Source organism: Polyodon spathula, chromosome 12, assembly GCF_017654505.1.
Source record: "Polyodon spathula isolate WHYD16114869_AA chromosome 12, ASM1765450v1, whole genome shotgun sequence".
In the NCBI taxonomy this organism is placed as follows: domain Eukaryota; kingdom Metazoa; phylum Chordata; class Actinopteri; order Acipenseriformes; family Polyodontidae; genus Polyodon; species Polyodon spathula.
Genome location: NC_054545.1, coordinates 31,237,364 through 31,253,872, shown reverse-complemented (window position 1 = coordinate 31,253,872; position 16,509 = coordinate 31,237,364). Strand labels below are relative to the sequence as shown.

At 41.4% G+C, this 16,509-nt stretch overlaps 1 protein-coding gene across 2 annotated transcripts; it reads left to right on the top strand.

The window, feature by feature from the left end:
• Positions 1-1,278: 1,278 nt before the first annotated feature.
• On the top strand, positions 1,279-16,446 carry LOC121323893 (PWWP domain-containing protein 2A-like). 2 transcript variants are annotated; one of them, XR_005951191.1, is made up of 3 exons: positions 1,279-2,511; positions 7,803-9,805; positions 14,907-16,446. XR_005951191.1 is itself a non-coding variant. In XM_041265214.1 (3 exons), exons 1-2 carry the CDS (start codon positions 1,358-1,360, stop codon positions 9,679-9,681), a joined length of 3,033 nt encoding a protein of 1,010 aa, XP_041121148.1. In that variant the 5' UTR covers positions 1,279-1,357; the 3' UTR covers positions 9,682-9,700; positions 14,907-16,446. The 2 variants fall into 2 exon arrangements, 1 of the variants encoding a protein (XP_041121148.1); XM_041265214.1 differs by having other exon boundaries at positions 7,803-9,700.
• The last annotated feature ends 63 nt before the right edge of the window (positions 16,447-16,509 follow it).

The following is a 16,509-nucleotide window of genomic DNA, read 5'->3' as shown; positions in this document are numbered from 1 at the left end:
AACTAGCCTTGCCACTGACATTGGATACAATGTGATCAGTAGTGTGGCATGCTGTCAAAACACCAGTGGCAGTTTCTCCACTCCTGTGACTTGAACACTACAGTCTGTCTGCACCTGCCTCTCCACAAACAGTAGCAGGGGATGCAGGTCCGGCTGGATATGTCCTACAGTTGCCACCTGTCCGTTTTCCCTGGATCATCCTGGTTTTGAGGAGGGTGTCCCGGGATTTCAATATGCCTTCTGTGGACAAAGGATCCTGGTTTTCAATCTTATGCTTTCACTTCCATGTAGATAATGAATCTACAGGAACACTGCAGTGCTAGTCCTGTAAGTTGCACAGAAGTTAATACATCAGGACAATATTACCGCAGTATTAAATGGATATATTATTAGACGACTACAGGATTTGTAGAGTTTCAATTTTTAACAACGGTCTTTCTGTCCTTGGGTTTTGTGTGGGACGCCTAGTGTGTTCCCCTGGCTGTACGTGGCATCTTCAGTACTGTACCACTGTAACTAACATCTCTGTTCACTAAGAGGCCTTGCAGTTTGATGATATTGTATAGGTGCTCAGCACTTGTCTGCTTCTGGGTTGACAACTGTTTCAAAATTGGATGGAAGTTAATTTTGCAGTTTACTTACCACTTTGACCATACTTAACTGACTTTACCACTGTCTACAATATTTCTAGAAGTTATTGGTTTTTGGCAATTATCACATATAATAATATATGTATCTGTATTTTGCGTCTCCCGCCTGAAAACAACCCTAAGCCATAATTTGGTTACAATAGAACTTAACAATACTTTCAGCTACATGCAAGGTGTATTGACAGCACACAACTGAATATATGTTCAAGTTAAGTGTTACAGAGACGTTCAGTGTCTTGAATTGGGATGCTTGCTTGATAGAGAGAATGAGACCCACGCAGGTCCTTTTTAAACGTGCGCCTTTTTATGTTCGTAAAAATGCTTTGATTTTAGCACATGGCCCACATCCATACGTTTTCTGTAAACACGGCGAAGGGTGGTCGGTTTCAAAGATAATATTGATAGGCACTTTCTTGTGCCAATAGAAAGCCGGAGGACTTGGAATGACCCAATCGTTGATTAGTATCCTCACCAAGGGATGCAAATTCACTCGAAAGAAAAAGGTATATCAATCAAATGATTTACAAATATTTTAGCCAATAAAAAGACTGTATTTCATTGGTTTCTTTGATTGACCTGAGCATTAACCATTCAAAAACAACTTGGTAGTTTAATTGCCAATCCCAAGTGTCTGTTCTGTATGGTGGGTGGGCGCATACCCTATCAGAGAGAGAAGGCTGAGCGTTCACTGGAAAAGCGGAAAGAAAATGGCGGCCGTGGCTGCGGAGGCTAGAGCTGCTGCAGCATCAACAACACCAGCGGGGGACAGAGTAGCGCCCGAGCCAGAGACACTGCAGCCAGCCCTGGCGGAGCCCAAAAGCGATGCCGAGGCTGTGAAGGAGCTTGTTTCACAAATGGACCCGGAGCCCATTCCTGATCATAGGGATGCCGCTCCGGAATGCAGCAGCCTGGTCAGCGCTGAGGCAGAGGGCAGGCCAGATCCCGTTCCAGAGGCCGCGGGAAAGTCTTATATTAATCCCAGCGAGCAGCAGGAGAAAGATACCATGATGGTCGTAGGAGGTGAAGTGGAGACTGTGACCGCTCTGGCAGACCACGGCCAGGGAATGGAGCGGACAGCGGAGCGTGAGAACGAGTATAACGGCGGAGCTACGGAGATAGCTTCTGATCCGGTTACTGGCAATGAGGTCAGTTATCATGATTTTCAGGCTTATCCCGAATCCGGGGTTATTTCTGATCTAGTGGTTGAGGCGATCTTGGATCCAGACCCCGCTGCTGCATTAGGAGAAGCTGAGATGGAAACACCTTTGTTGGAGGAACCTGTCGCAACTTGTGATCACACGGTACACGTAGAACCAGACGAGACCGAACCCATTGAAACGGGGGGTGAAGCTCGAACTGAGATCGAGCCATTGCCAGAGAATAAACCGGTTGTTGATGGCGTGGATACTGATCTGAAGGATGAGAATGCTGTGGGACAGTCGTTTGTTGATTCTGGTCCACACTGTTCTTCGATAGCGACCCAAGACTCTAACATTATACCGATACTGGAAAATGAGAAACTGTTTGGGACCGATTCAGTTCAAAATAAAGACAGTGACATTAACAGTACTGATATAGTGGAGCCGCCTGTTTTATTATTTGAAGTTAACTCCGCTGCTTCAGAAACAGAGGAACTTGTGGTACCGCAGCCTTTCAAGGTGGAAACCCAACACGGCGAACCAGAAACAAAGTCGATGGAAGGGAAGGGCTCTGTTGTGGTCCACACAGAGACAATCGCCGAGCTAATCCCGGGGTCCGAGGTACGGGTCATGCTCGATCATATAATCGATGATGCGCTGGTGGTCTCCTTCCGACTTGGCGAGAAGATGTTTTCTGGGGTGCTTATGGACCTGTCCAGAAGGTAAATATGACGCCCTGATATTTCTGGAATAGCCATTTAGTCGCACACACAATACTGCGACACGCATGCACAGCAACGCACTGGGTAGTCCAGCCACCTGGACACTCTCTTCCAAACACACTTGTTTAATTTTCGTTTTCACCTTGTGTGCATTTTTAAAAGCCTGCAGTAACGTAGCAAGTTGGAAATGCACAGCGTTTATTTATTTTATTAATGTACAAGTAGTGTTTTAAGTGGGTGATACCTTGGTTTCAAACTCCAATGCTACATAACAACCGGATTTATCATAACGTGAATGTGTTATTACCTCTGCCGTCCCCAACTGAAGCTGTTGCATGTAATTAAGCCACTGTATTCACATTATATAAATCAGTTTAGTGATGTAAATATGGTCTTGTAATTCGGGTATCGGTACTCAATACAACCTTAAAGTAGCATGTTTAAAAGCCAAGCATTTCTTGGATGCTAAAACTGGATTTGAGACTTTTCATTTTTACAGTCTCTTAAAGGCAATATACTATTTAAATAGTTTAGCTTCATGCGCTTTTATTATTTTTTTTTTTATATAATAACAGTGAAGCAGGGGTGCTGGTTTCTAACCATGCATACTAAGCCCTTTCCACTGTGAGTCATCTTAGTTTATTACACAGGCCTGGGAGACCAGAAGGACAGATTATATGTTCAGGATTACCACTTGGAATGAAGGCTTTTCATTTTATATTTGGTTGAACTATTGTGATACAGGATAGGCAAGTTGGGGCCAGACACATCTATTTGTTTATGGGTTGCTTGCACTCCCTGTATCTATGAAATCAGACCCCCCACCCCCAGTTCTACTGGCATGTTCCACACTGACTCTGCACCCCACCTTGTTCTCTTAAGCAACAGTATTTTGTTATTTGTGCTAATTGCAATGCTAAAAGTGTGCATCAATCCCACATTGTCAAAAGCCTTCAACAAGATTTAGGGTTATTGCAAACTTTTAGGAGCAAGTAAAAAATGGGGAACCGGCCAGCACGGTTTACAGTTCTGTGCAGGAATGGGGAAGGAATTCTGTATCTGAGTTTTCCAGGTAGGCTTTAGATCCATTACAGTGTTCAACAATACTACAGACAGAGTCTGATCCTAATGTTTCAAAATCATTATGTATGAAGCAGGAAACTAGAGTCTAATTGAGGCTAGGGTTCAGTTGTGATTATGGTGCCTCTGCCCATATTGTGGTTTGGAAGTACCAACATCTGTGATTAGGATGTTTTGTGGCATTGAGTAGTTCTAACATTCAATTGCAATCCTCAATATTTCACTTTTTTTTTTTTTTTTTTTTTTTATTGGTACGGTTTTTAAAGCCACAGTAATTCAAATGCAATCCTGGGCTGAGAGAATTGTCAAAGTACAGAAAGCACACTGCTTTAGCTCTGCTAAACATTACCCCTCTCTGCACACCCACAACACCTCGGGAGTCCTGAGTGTATGGAACCTAATGGATTACCTTTGAGGTGCCTGTTTTCTCTGTCATATCCTATGTTAATATTCTGAAGTAATTATTAATTTTTGTTAACACCAGGCTGGTGCATTTCACACAAAACACGACTAGTCATTTCAGTGGTCTAGTCTCTGCACTACTGTAGTGCGACAGAGTGGCCTTTGTGTTTAGGCCTTCATTTTCTTTTAAAAACCTTTCTGGCGGGCTCCCAAGTGGCGCATCCAGCAAAGGCACTCCAGGCGGATGTTCCCTATAGCCAGATTGCAGCCAGATCGCAGGTTCAAGTCCAGGATATGTCAGAGCCAACCGTGACCGGGAGCTCCCAGGGGGTGGCGCACAATTAGCCGAGCGCTGCCCGGGTAGGGAGGGCTTAGGTTGGCAGGGGAATCCACGGCTCTCTGCACATCAGTGAACCCTGTGGCCAATAGGGTGCCTGTGGTTCTGCAGTGGAGCCTCCAGATCTGTGCTATCCTCTGGCATTGTATAGGTCTGGTGGCCTTGCTGTGGATCCGCAGTGCGAAAAATGACCGATTGGCAGGAGCAAGTTTCGGAGGACGCGTGCTCCAGCTTCTGTTCCACAAGTCAGTGGGCCGAGGATACAGATAACAAATGGGCACACTAAATTCGGGAGAAAACTGGGGTAAAACATTGTAGACTACTAAATTTATAAAATAAATAAATAAATAAATAACCTTTCTGGCTCCAGGAAAGGCTTGTTGTTTTCATAGTAAATCATTAATATTCTTTGAACTGGAGATAATTTCTTACATGGAAACAAAAATAAGATGTCCCTTGCTCAGTTTACCAGTATCGTTGTGAATTAGTTTAAAGGTAATAACAATGTTTTGATCTGATGATTTCTTATGTCACTAAAGCCATCTCTATCCCGCTACTGTTTAGCTTCTTATTTCCCGACATTCTCACCAGCCACAAGGGAGTGAATTAGCAGACTGTCTCTTTAAGGCCTCTGAGACCCAGCTAATGCTGTTCTGCTGCTCTGAACCAGCTTATTATGATGGGCAAAATGTCAAGGAGCTGAGAAGTGAAAATGATTTGCAGTCCTCCCAGAGGGAAACCTGCCTCAATCCTGCAGTTTTCCTGTTGTGTCTTACTTTAAGTAATGTAAAAAGCAGATTTAGAAGACATTAGCAACCCAAAGCCCACATGTTCTTAAAAACAAGCCAAGAATAAAATGTACAAAAGCCAGACTGTGTTTTACTGTATGCAGTAACCCTTCCACAGCCAACCCCACATTATAACCCCAGAGAATCTTATTGACACGGCTTATCGAGGACTGATTCACTGAACAGTGGCACAGAGTAATGTACATTTGTAGATGGTCCGTTCTTTGGATGTCATGATTTATTTCTCTGCTTCAGAAAATAGCAGACAAACACACTCTCAGCCTACCTTCATCATAATGTGGACCACATTAACTCTGGGTTTGTAAAGATTCAGTGAGGCAAGACTGATGTGCTAACTGTTTTTGGATAACAAGAATGAGAGGACAGGAGGGAGAAGGATCACACACACACATCAGCCAGTTTAACAGTTTGAAATGGCCAGTCTAAATATCAGGAATATCTTCTGCATAGCTTGCCTGCAAAATGAATTTTCTAGTTCCAGTAAACTTTGAGCAACCACATGTCCGTGGAGTATTCTAAATCGCCATTCAGATGGAATTACTGGAAGTGTTCTCCTGGTGTATAATATATAAGTTGTTTGAAATATGGTACAGGGAACAAACAGTCATTTAGTGGTATGGGATTGTACTCTGATGTTATGATAAAAGGCCTGACAATAAAAGAAAACGCTACAGTCTGTTATGCTACAAGTCTTTCATATGTGAGCAGCTGTATGTGCCAAATGTATTTGCTCATCCATAAAGAAACCAGATCTGTGCTTGTAAAACTACTGTACAACTAGGATGACTGCCGTTAAATAGTCATGCTTTTTTTTAGTATTCATTGTGAGTGTATAAATATAGGTAGAGTGTATTAGGTTCATAACTGCTGACAATATCACTTATTCTACACATTATATGAAATAAGTTACATTATAAGAGATTATTTCTAATACATGCTAATGCATTTATAAGGGGTATACTTAGTGTTTGTTTTGTAGATCAGTTATACCTTTATAAATATGCCAAATGAATTGATAACGTACAATATGCTTCCTTTTTAAACAACTGCCTGCAACTGAATAAACAGAAAACCTGCAAATTATACCGTAACAATAGATGTCAGTTTTAATTTCCTTAAAGTGGGTAAACAATACATTTCAAGCCACAGGAAGACATTGCCGTCTCGCCAGCTGCCGTGTCTGTCCTCCGTGCTGATAATGCAGCTAAGACTAAAGCAGTTGGCTCCTATGCTTGGGTTCTGTACTTATCAGAGCTGTACCTGTAAACAGGCTTGGGGGCAATTCCTGTTTTTCAATTCCTTTTCAAAATCAATTTCCAATTCCTTCGAAGGAACTGGGATTGATAGTTTAGAAAATGTTCAACTGCTTTCATTTGAAGCCAATTTAATTGACTAACAGTGACTTCAATTTATGTAATTTGTTGCCGCTGAGAGAAGCACATTTTAATAGAATACTGCTAATTGCCATTTTAGTCAATGGTGTGTTGGAATTGATTACAAAGGAATGGGAACTGGTATTGGGAATGGATTTTGAAATGGAATTGGAATTTTGAAAAACATGCATTGACCCCGACCCTGCTTCTAAATATTTTTGAGCTCAACACAATTAAACAGGGAAAACAAAAATGTAAATACTTGATCTAGATACTGTTACCAACAGTTTGAATGTAGAGGGCATGCCAAAGTCCTTATGAGTTTAAATTATAGGAGGAATAGGCTATAGTAAATTGACATTCCATTAATGGGTGCTGATATTTAGTCTGTTGTACATTACTCAAGCAGTATTTTATTTGTACTGTGTCTCTAAAGGTCTGTCTCCACAGTAGGGATGTAGATTATGGCATGGCTTGAGTGATCGTGGAGTGACAAGATGCCATGATCAGTTTGTAACCTGCTGCAAAAGAGCAGCTTGGCCTTGGGGTGTTTTATTTGTTAACTCTGAGAAAGGTCTTGCTTTTGTTGTGTCTTGTGGGTTCAAAACCAGATTTAAGGATGTCGGAGGCAATATAGATTCATGTGTGGAAAAGCATTGAGGCAGGAGGTCCTCTATTGAGTCTTTTAAAATGTAATGCAACATCACACAGCAACTTTGATCCTTGTGAGGGAGATCAAAGCTGTATCTGTGTTTTTGAAGTGGGTTTCTGTAATTTTTAGAGGTACAGAAAAAAAGTGTTTAGATGCATTTTGGATGCTGTTTTCAACATGCAAGATTTTATTTATTTATTTATTTTGATAAAAATCAGAATAATGTTATAGCCGCTGTTTTATCTGGGGTAGTTTGATGCACAGGTTTCTTTGATCTGATAGTTACTACATATAGAGTAATGCTTAAATAGTGTTACCCTCTCATTGCTGGCTACAAGTAGGTCAGAACAGCAAACGCTAAAAATAAGTAACTATGCACCTTTTTAAATTAAACGGATCAACCCAAGCATCAGCCTGAAATTGGCTCTTAAAGATACCATGTGTCCTTGCATTAGGAATCCTGTTTCTTATGTTGCACACTAGCCCTTTTTAAAATCAATAAATCATGCACACAGCCCTTGATCTACACAACTTGGAGTTCAATGTATTTGCATGGACCGATAACACTAGGTTTATTAGGATTTAAAAATCCCATTACCCACTGTAAGAATTTGTTCTTTCTTTTGTATCCCTTTCAGATTTGGACCCTATGGAATTCCAGTGACTGTGTTTCCCAAAAGAGAATACAGGGATAAACCATATTCTATGCAGCTAAAGACTGAAGCATTCCAGGCAGAGACAGAGAAGGGACAGTGTGAAGCTATAGGGGATGCCCCCGAGGACCCCGCCAAGAATCCACTTGTGCAGACCAACCAATGGACTTCTAAACCTCCGCCTTTGTTCCATGAAGGAGCCCCTTACCCTCCACCTTTGTTTATCAGGGACACTTACAACCAGTCAATACCTCAGCCCCTTCCGCGGAAAATTAAAAGGCCGAAGCGCAAACTGTACCGGGAAGAGCCCACGTCTATTATGAATGCCATTAAACTTCGGCCGCGACAGGTACTGTGTGACAAGTGCAAGAACGGCATTCTGCCGGAGAAGAAGGATGTGAAAAGGAGTCACTCTGACTACAGGGGCGAGGAGAGCAAAAAAAGGCGGAACGAGAGTGTGGCGACTGTGAACAAGAGGCTCCGAAGTGAGCTTAAGGTGGAGGAGAAAGGCCGCAGCACAGAGGGAGTGAAACGCCACGCTGCCGTAGTCTCCAAGGTCTCCAGTGTGGTCCAGACCAAAGGTGGCGGCAGCAGCAGGGTAGTCAAAGTGACTGCTGCAGCTTCCCAGGTGAACAGCTCACGGGTGCAGCTCAACACCAAGAAAGTGCTGCAGAGCAAGAACGTGGATCACTCTAAGGCACAGGATGTGCTGAAGATCGCCAAGGAGAAAGTGCAGAAGCGGCAGCGGGATAGCGGTGGCGATGCCAACATGACGGGCACGGCGGCTTCCAAGGGAACCATTCAGAAAGTCCACTTCACCCGACGCCTCCAGAACAGCAGCGGCAACGCGGCCCCCCTGCCACCCAGGATACGCATCAAGCCCCAAAGGTACCGTAACGAAGAGAACAACTCTTCCTCTTGTAAAGCGGGCTTTGATAAAGTTCAGGGCTGCTGTAAAGGGGTGCCCACGACCACTCCACCCCATTGCACCTCGACTCGCTCCTCTGCAGGTGAGGCCACTTCTTCCGAAAACCAGAGCCCCGCTAAAAGCCCAGAGTCTGAGCCCATGCCTGAGCCCCAACCCGATCCCCAGCCCGAGTCTGAAGCCAACCCTGAGCCTGAGCCAGGGCCAGAGGCCGAGGCCACAGATGAGAATAAAGACCTGGTAGTGGTGTCTGAGGAGCAGGAGCAGGAGGAGAAACGGGAAAAGCGAGGCAGCAAGGGCAATATCACAGTTTACATGACCTTAAATCAGAAAAAGCCAGACTCGTCTAGTGCTTCGATGTGCAGTAGCGATAGTGCAGATGACCTTAAATCGTCCAACTCTGAGTGTAGCTCTACCGAGACCTTTGACTTTCCTCCTCCCGGCTCTTTGCACGCACCCTCCACCTCCAGCACCACCACCACCAGCAGCACCACCACCTCCACAACCTCCTCCTCCTCCTCCTCCTCCTCCTCCTCTTCGAAGGAAGAGAAAAAGCTCAGTAATTCCTTGAAACCGAAAGTCTTTTCCAAAAATGTCTCTAAGTGCGTGACTCCAGATGGCAGGACCATATGCGTAGGGGACATTGTGTGGGCCAAAATATACGGCTTCCCTTGGTGGCCAGCCCGAATCCTTGCTATAACCGTGAGCCGCAAAGATAACGGTCTTTTAGTCAGACAGGAGGCCCGGATCTCCTGGTTCGGTTCCCCGACGACTTCTTTCTTGGCCCTCTCGCAGCTCTCCCCCTTTTTAGAAAGCTTCCAGTTGCGTTTTAACAAGAAGAGAAAGGGCCTGTACCGCAAGGCCATCACAGAGGCAGCCAAGGCTGCCAAGCAGCTGAGTCCTGAGGTGCGGGCCTTGCTGACACAGTTTGAGACGTGAAACATGGCAGGAAAGGAAGGTAGGCAAGCAAGCTGTGCCTGAGATTTCCACTATCCCTGTCGCCTCCAAACACCTCGCCACTGGCATAGAAAATTCCAGCCGAGAATCGCTGGAATTAATTTGGGTGGGTAGAGATCACACAGCCTCTCTAGTGGCCCTACATTTTACAAAGTGTTCAGTTCAGTTTTCTGTCTTTCAGGAATTGGGGCATGCTCTTCCTTGGTTTGTGTTTCTGTTTTGAAACTTGGTTGCAGGTGGACCACAACTTCTCCCCACCCCCACACTCGCACATATGTATTTTAAAAACAATGACTTCAAAGGCCCATTGAAAGCCACGATGCTGTTCATCACACAAGGCAGGCAGATAGGGTCTGGTGCCTCTGGGCCAAGTAAAATCACATCAGAGAATTTTTATTTAAGAGTACTTTTGGAGTTGTTAGTTTTTGCTGGGAGCGTAGACAAAGGGGTTTGTTCAGAAAGGTGGGATGGGGGACGATCTGGATTAAGCCATGGGGAACTGTGAAAATGTTATGTAATAGACTGAATGAACAGTGAGGGAGAAAATCATGCTGTATTGTTAGGTGATTTTATTTTCTTTCTGTATTGTAGAGTATCACTGAATTAAACTCAATCTTTCAAGCATTAAAACACTATTTAAATTAGAAACTGAAATATTACAAAATGTATAACAGTAGATTTGTTTTCCAATTGTCCTGATAAATCTGTTGCAGTAAAAATGGGATGGCTAGAAGCAGAAACAGATTTATAGACTGCAGATGAGCAAGAGAGAAAACTTGCAAAATATTAACGTCCAATTTCCTTGACTTCTATATGCAGTTGCTATGTTAACCAAATATAAATACGTGCAGTTTGTTCAGACAGCGATTGATATAAATCTGTTAATCATCAGTCTTCTATGAATCCCTGTTGTAACCTTTCAGATGTAAATGTGAGTCCAGAATGGAAACAAGGCATCTGATGCTAATAATATTAAAGCCTGACTCTGTAGGCGCCTCTAAATTATGGCAAGTCATTTTAACAAGTCAAAATGAACAATTATGGAATAGGGGATTGAATATAAACAGATAGAGTAATCTGTTTACTGTGAAGTAGAGGCTTTGATTGTTTTTCAAAAGTTTGGTTACAAAGCTGTTTATCGTCTTGTGATTCAAAGCCAGCCCAGTCTCTCCAGAAAGCTGTTTCAAGAACAGCAGCAAAGCCAACGAGTGCTTGTGCTGTAAGGGGGAAAGATGCAGAACAGTAACCCCCTTTTAGTTTAAAACAGCAGCTGTTTGAAATCTGCACCCTTTCAATCCTGAATTTTATTTTTGTTATACAATTAAAAAAGGAACTCCTTTTTTAGTATACATAAGAACAGGATGCACAATTATTTTCTACATATTTAAAACACTACCTCGAACAGGGACCTAAGACTCCCTTGAGGTTCCAGCGTGATTTCTGACCGCATAGGTCAACACACGCCGCTAAGATAAGGACCTTGAGGTGTCCCATTTAAATGCTGACTTTCCTAGTAAAATGCAAATGTTAACATTTTATTATTGCATGTAATTGTTTGTAGAACACAGATTTGTTTGTCATCCAATTAGCACCCCAAAAATAAAATAAAAAGCTGTACGTATGTAGTCTGTCCAGTCATAAAGGCACCAACTCCAGTCCTACCAGGTTTATTTTACAGTAGCAGCATTTGGATGGGAAATTCTTTAACGAGGCTCTGTAGCAGAAACCACACAATGGCTGACCACTAAAGGGTGTCACCCTAAATGGGCTGGCTTGCAGGTGGTTGAGAGCTAGAGATGGCTTGAATACAGTCCAGTGAAACTGCAACGTTTTTAAGTGTAGAGTATTGAAGGATACAGCGTATCATTTTCACATGGCTGTTCTGGGGTTTTGTTAGTGCTTGTACCAGGAAAGCTTGTTTCCTCTGTGACAGACTAGTGTGGGACATATGGTGCCCCCTGAGCGTTTATCTTCAGTGTACAATACAGTGTGTGGCTGCACAATCAAGTAGGCTTCTCGTTGCATTTGGAGGTGCTTATCTGAAATATTTAAGTTTGAAAAGTTGCAAATAAGATATTTCTTTTCTTCAAAGATAGAATGTCATGTGCATGTTTCTCATCTGTACTTTAGCTCAATAACCCAGGTGGTAGTTCAGTCTGTACTTTTATTTGTAATATAGGAAAGAACATAGTGAGTAATGGAGACTGGACTGTACATTTTATTTACAATCTATTTAATACAATCTCAAAGAAGAAACTGTTACAAAAGGATCATTTGTCTGTATTTTCCTTGAGTAATGAATAGGGATGATACTGTACTCGCTTCCTGTTTTAAAGTGAAACCTGATATTTTTTTTATTTCCCCAATAATCACTACAGTTAGAGAATTCTTTATACAAAATGGCGTTCTATTTATTCCTTAGAATTATTCCAAGACGTGAAAGTGCTGTCAGTCAGCACACGCCTTTTCTGTCTTTTTGAACTTTTTTCTTTTTTGCCTTCAGTAAATGGTCAAGCCACTTTTAAGAAATAATTAAATAATGGATATTGATGGAATATTATTGATCTTGCCAAAATAAATCGGATTTAACCCAATTGCATGAATGATAACTTCTAGACTGGGGACACTACTGTCTGCAACCAATGCAAGTGTGGGTTTTTTTTTTTTTTCCTCTATGAATTTTAGTGTGATGGATACTACACTCACACTATGATCTGCAGTGGATAGTTTGCTCATAGATCACACTTTGTTACTGTCAGTTGCAATGTTTGATTTATTTAAATTGATAGTTCTGGCTTTGTATTTTTTTTTATCTGTTTGCAGACCAGAGTGTGCTGTATATTGCAAAAACTGAAGACATTATTTGTGTAAATGTTTTCTGATGTATAAAGATTATGTAAATAAAATGTTAACTTCAAAAATCTGATCAAGGTGTGTTTTATTTTTTTAAATATATATTTTTTAGAAATTTGATTGGCGTTTTTAAGGAATGCACCTTCCATGTAAGCTAAAATCATAAATCTCTAGTTTCAAGATCAATTTTTTTTTTTTTTTTTTTTTTTTTTTTTTTTTTTATTTCATTGCAATGTATGCAGTACATAAAAACATAGATAAATAATTCCCATAATTTGAAAGATAAAGCTGTGGATACCAGTTAATTGGCTCCTACCTCTTATTTCAAGGTTACACAGAATATTCTCTTCTGCAAACAGAGTTTAAACAATTCAATCACATCATCTACATTGGCCTTGGTTTGGGTGACGTGGCTTTTGCTAGAGGGTAGAATCTCAGAAGTTGTTAAAGGAACGCGGCTCGTCTTTACAAGATCTCTGCTCGGAAAGACTACTGCTTCGCCAGACTTTGCATTTTTAGTTGCACTGGGAAGTGTTGTGTTTTTTTTTTTTTTTTCATTTAGGGAAAGTGACCAACTGGAAGAGTTCCCAATGGCGCATGATTCTGAACAAACACATTTTTGCTGTCCAGCACCTGGTGCTCCTACTAAGTCTTACTCCTTGGGCTTCCACAGTCCATATTGGAAATGTGTCTTCATACAGCAGTGTAGGTTGTGTAAATGAAAGCTGCAAAATAAGGTTATTGTGGATATTCTTATACCCTCATCTAAAATGATATACCAATTACATGATGAAAGTCAATTGTGTACTGTGACTTTATTGCAGAGAGCCCTTTCCACTTAACACATCGCCCTGCTTTAGTGGAACTATGGCACATAGAAAGAGAAAAATATTTGCACAAACTGCCCAGCACAGGCAGCATTTTGGGATTCTAGTGTGTGGTCCATCGTTGGAGAAAGGGCAACTCTTTATTGGATGGGAGAAGAAATAGTTAGTGTAGAAAAATTGATTCTAAAACCAACACAGTACCTCCCAAACATGGCATGTTAGCTATTGAAAAGCCTTGGTCTTGTCATTTTCAGGGTCACCAGTTCTTCCAGTAGGCTTTTACAATGTACTGCAGCCTACTGATTCCTCCATGGCCAAAAATTACAGCATAAAGCATTTATCCTTTTATCTTGATTTACAATTGGGGGATGGAGAAATCACATTCAGATTTGTTATTAACCTAAACACAATGCTAAGTGATCTAACAACAAACTATAACTTATATTTTACTACAAATACATTTACTCTTCATATTCTTTGTCAGAGCACAACATGACTGTGGAATATTTATAGTGCTGGCTGGAATTAATTTAAGCTATTATATTTATTAAAATGAGGATATATAATGAATATATATATTGTTATTGTAATTCCCTTGTCTATCTCTAGGGCAGCATTATTCCGATTCTGAAATAAACCCAATGTGGCATCCTCATAAGAACAGTCCGTTCGTTATAACTACAAACCTTGGCCAGACCTCTATTTTAATTTAGCAATCCACTTCTTGCACATTTTGGCTAACTATGAGGAAGCTGTCAAGTCTTCTACGGAGGTTTTGCTAGATGAACTGTAAGCCCAAAACTACTTATTGTGCAAACCAATCTCAAATCAGTGACATAGAAATATGTGCTTATTGATATAACATGATAAAGCAATTCGGGCTAAGACTTTACCATGCTGCAGTTGTTGCTTGATGTCCTAGTTTTATTGCATAACATGACAGCGTTGGGGAAAAAAAAAAACACAAATAGATGTTACTGAACTGCACAGCAATGGGAAGAGATTTGTCCCAGTATAAATAATATAGTGTAGTGGTGTATAAGTTCCCAGGAATCAGATACTAAGAAGTTGGTGAAGGGGTTGGGATAATTTAATCCTCCAGATGAAATGAAAAGGAAGCGCAACACTATCTGAAAGCATAGCTTGTAAATGGAAATTTCTTTAGCTTCAAATAAAGTACATGTTTACTATAGTGTGAGTTCGAAACCGTATCTTTTGAAACCTACATAACAACCCTGCAACTGCTTAGACACTTTCTAGACTACAGGCTTCAGTTGCCTGTAGTGCCAGTCCTTTCACAACTACCTTTCTACTGTAGAGTACAGCTGTTTATTGTGGCATATGCCAGTAGCATTTGGGCACCCCCGTACACCCAAGGACCTGTGAACAGAAAGGTGCGTAGGAGTGTGTTTGTAAGCAATGCAGGGTGGGGTTACACAAGCCCATGTGTATTGTGGTGTTGAGCTGCATTTTCAGTAATGCTGTTTTACTCTGTGTGTGTTTCTCTCTCTGTCTTTCCTATTGCAGCACAGCGACACTAACAAGCTGCTGATTGGTCCCTGAAGTCCACTACAACTCTGCCACTTTTTGGGAGTCTACAGAGAGAGAGAGGGTACCCCATCCCGGGCACAAGAGAATGAAAACCTTATTTTACCTGATGAGAAAATATTTTATAAATAGAAAAAAAAAAAAAAAAAGATTTTGCAATAAGTATTGCATGTGTGGAAATTCTCTATATTGTAAAGATTAGGGACCCAGTTTGTATTGATAGTGTAGCATCCCTTTGAGTCTATAATGTTTCCATGTGGATGTTACCCTTTTTGAGTATTTCTTTTAAAACGAGGGCTGTGATGAGAAGGTTTTGCTTTCTATAATATTTTGAGCGGAGCCTTGAATGGGTGGCGCTTGAAGCCCTGATGCTGCTAAAGGTGCTAGACTTCTCGGAATGAACCGTACTACTGGAGTGTTCCCTACTCGCTCACTCGCTTTGTCACTCACACAGTGCTAGAAGCCTCCTCAGTTTAAGCACTATAATCCATGCAGAGCAGCTCCGATACACATAGTGTACAGTACAGCATGAAGTTTGAAGTCTGCAATCTATCCAAAATCCATTTCGGCTGGTTACTACTTGAGGCTGAAACCAATCTTCTGATAGTTGGTTACAGTGTGTTTTGTTTTTTTGTTTCTTTTTTTTTTTTTTTTGTAAAAAATTATAAATTATCCGACTGAGTCCTTGTGAATACCTCATTCGGAAGGCAAGGCTCCCGTCTCTTAGCTGCCTTTCCGACTGATAAGTCTAATACCTGTACCAGCAAAATCTGTCTATGCAACTTCTTTTGGATTCGCATTACATGACACGCTTGATTTTATTAATTATTTGACTGGCTTGAGGCATTGCATGCATTGGATATATCTGCACAGTGTATTTTTTTATAATGCTGACCTTTGTTGTAAATGTTTGATGAGCTCAGGTCACAATTGGCTGAAGTCAGCACTCCTGGAAAAATGAGTGCCGAAATGTGGGGTGAGTCTCATTTCCCTGCTCCATCAGGAGCTGGTGCCCTCCAGTGCATTAGGGCTGAGAAGCACACCCCAATCTAACCTAATAAGTGAGAGTGGAGATATGAGTAAAAGTCAAGCACTGCCTTTTTGTCCAAAAAAAAAAAGAGGAACTTGCTTAATCAAGCAGGATTCTTTCTCCTTTTTGTATTTAAAGCTTTTGACATTTAAAATGCATGTCAGGGAAACTGAAGGATTTCATCAATTGAAACTGATGCATCAACTCCAGCTTACTGAAACAATGCAAATGAACGATACTAGTGATGGAAGCCTTTTATTTTCTGCTTTTTTTTTTTTTTTTATGGAAAAAAGGCAAAGCTAGAATTGTACTCATGTGTTGACTGTTTCTTTAATGAATGGTGATTATAATGGATTTAACACATAGTAATAGTTGGCACCTGGAGACAAGGCTGGCAAATGAAACTCTGAAACAATCCTTATGCATGTAATGGTGGCGTCCACTGTCTGTGAAATTCGCAGGGCTTTCCTTCGAACGCTCACTCACTGCAGGACATTACCCTGAATAATGAATTTCAAACTTGTTACGTGCTTTGACATGTTAAAGGGATAC

Bases quoted from the DNA above. Each gene is read 5' to 3' on its own strand.
- LOC121323893 (XM_041265214.1), top strand. From the start codon at position 1,358: ATGGCGGCCGTGGCTGCGGAGGCTAGAGCTGCTGCAGCATCAACAACA. The intron at 2,512-7,802 runs GTAAATATGACG...TATCCCTTTCAG, and splicing joins CTTATGGACCTGTCCAGAAG to ATTTGGACCCTATGGAATTC.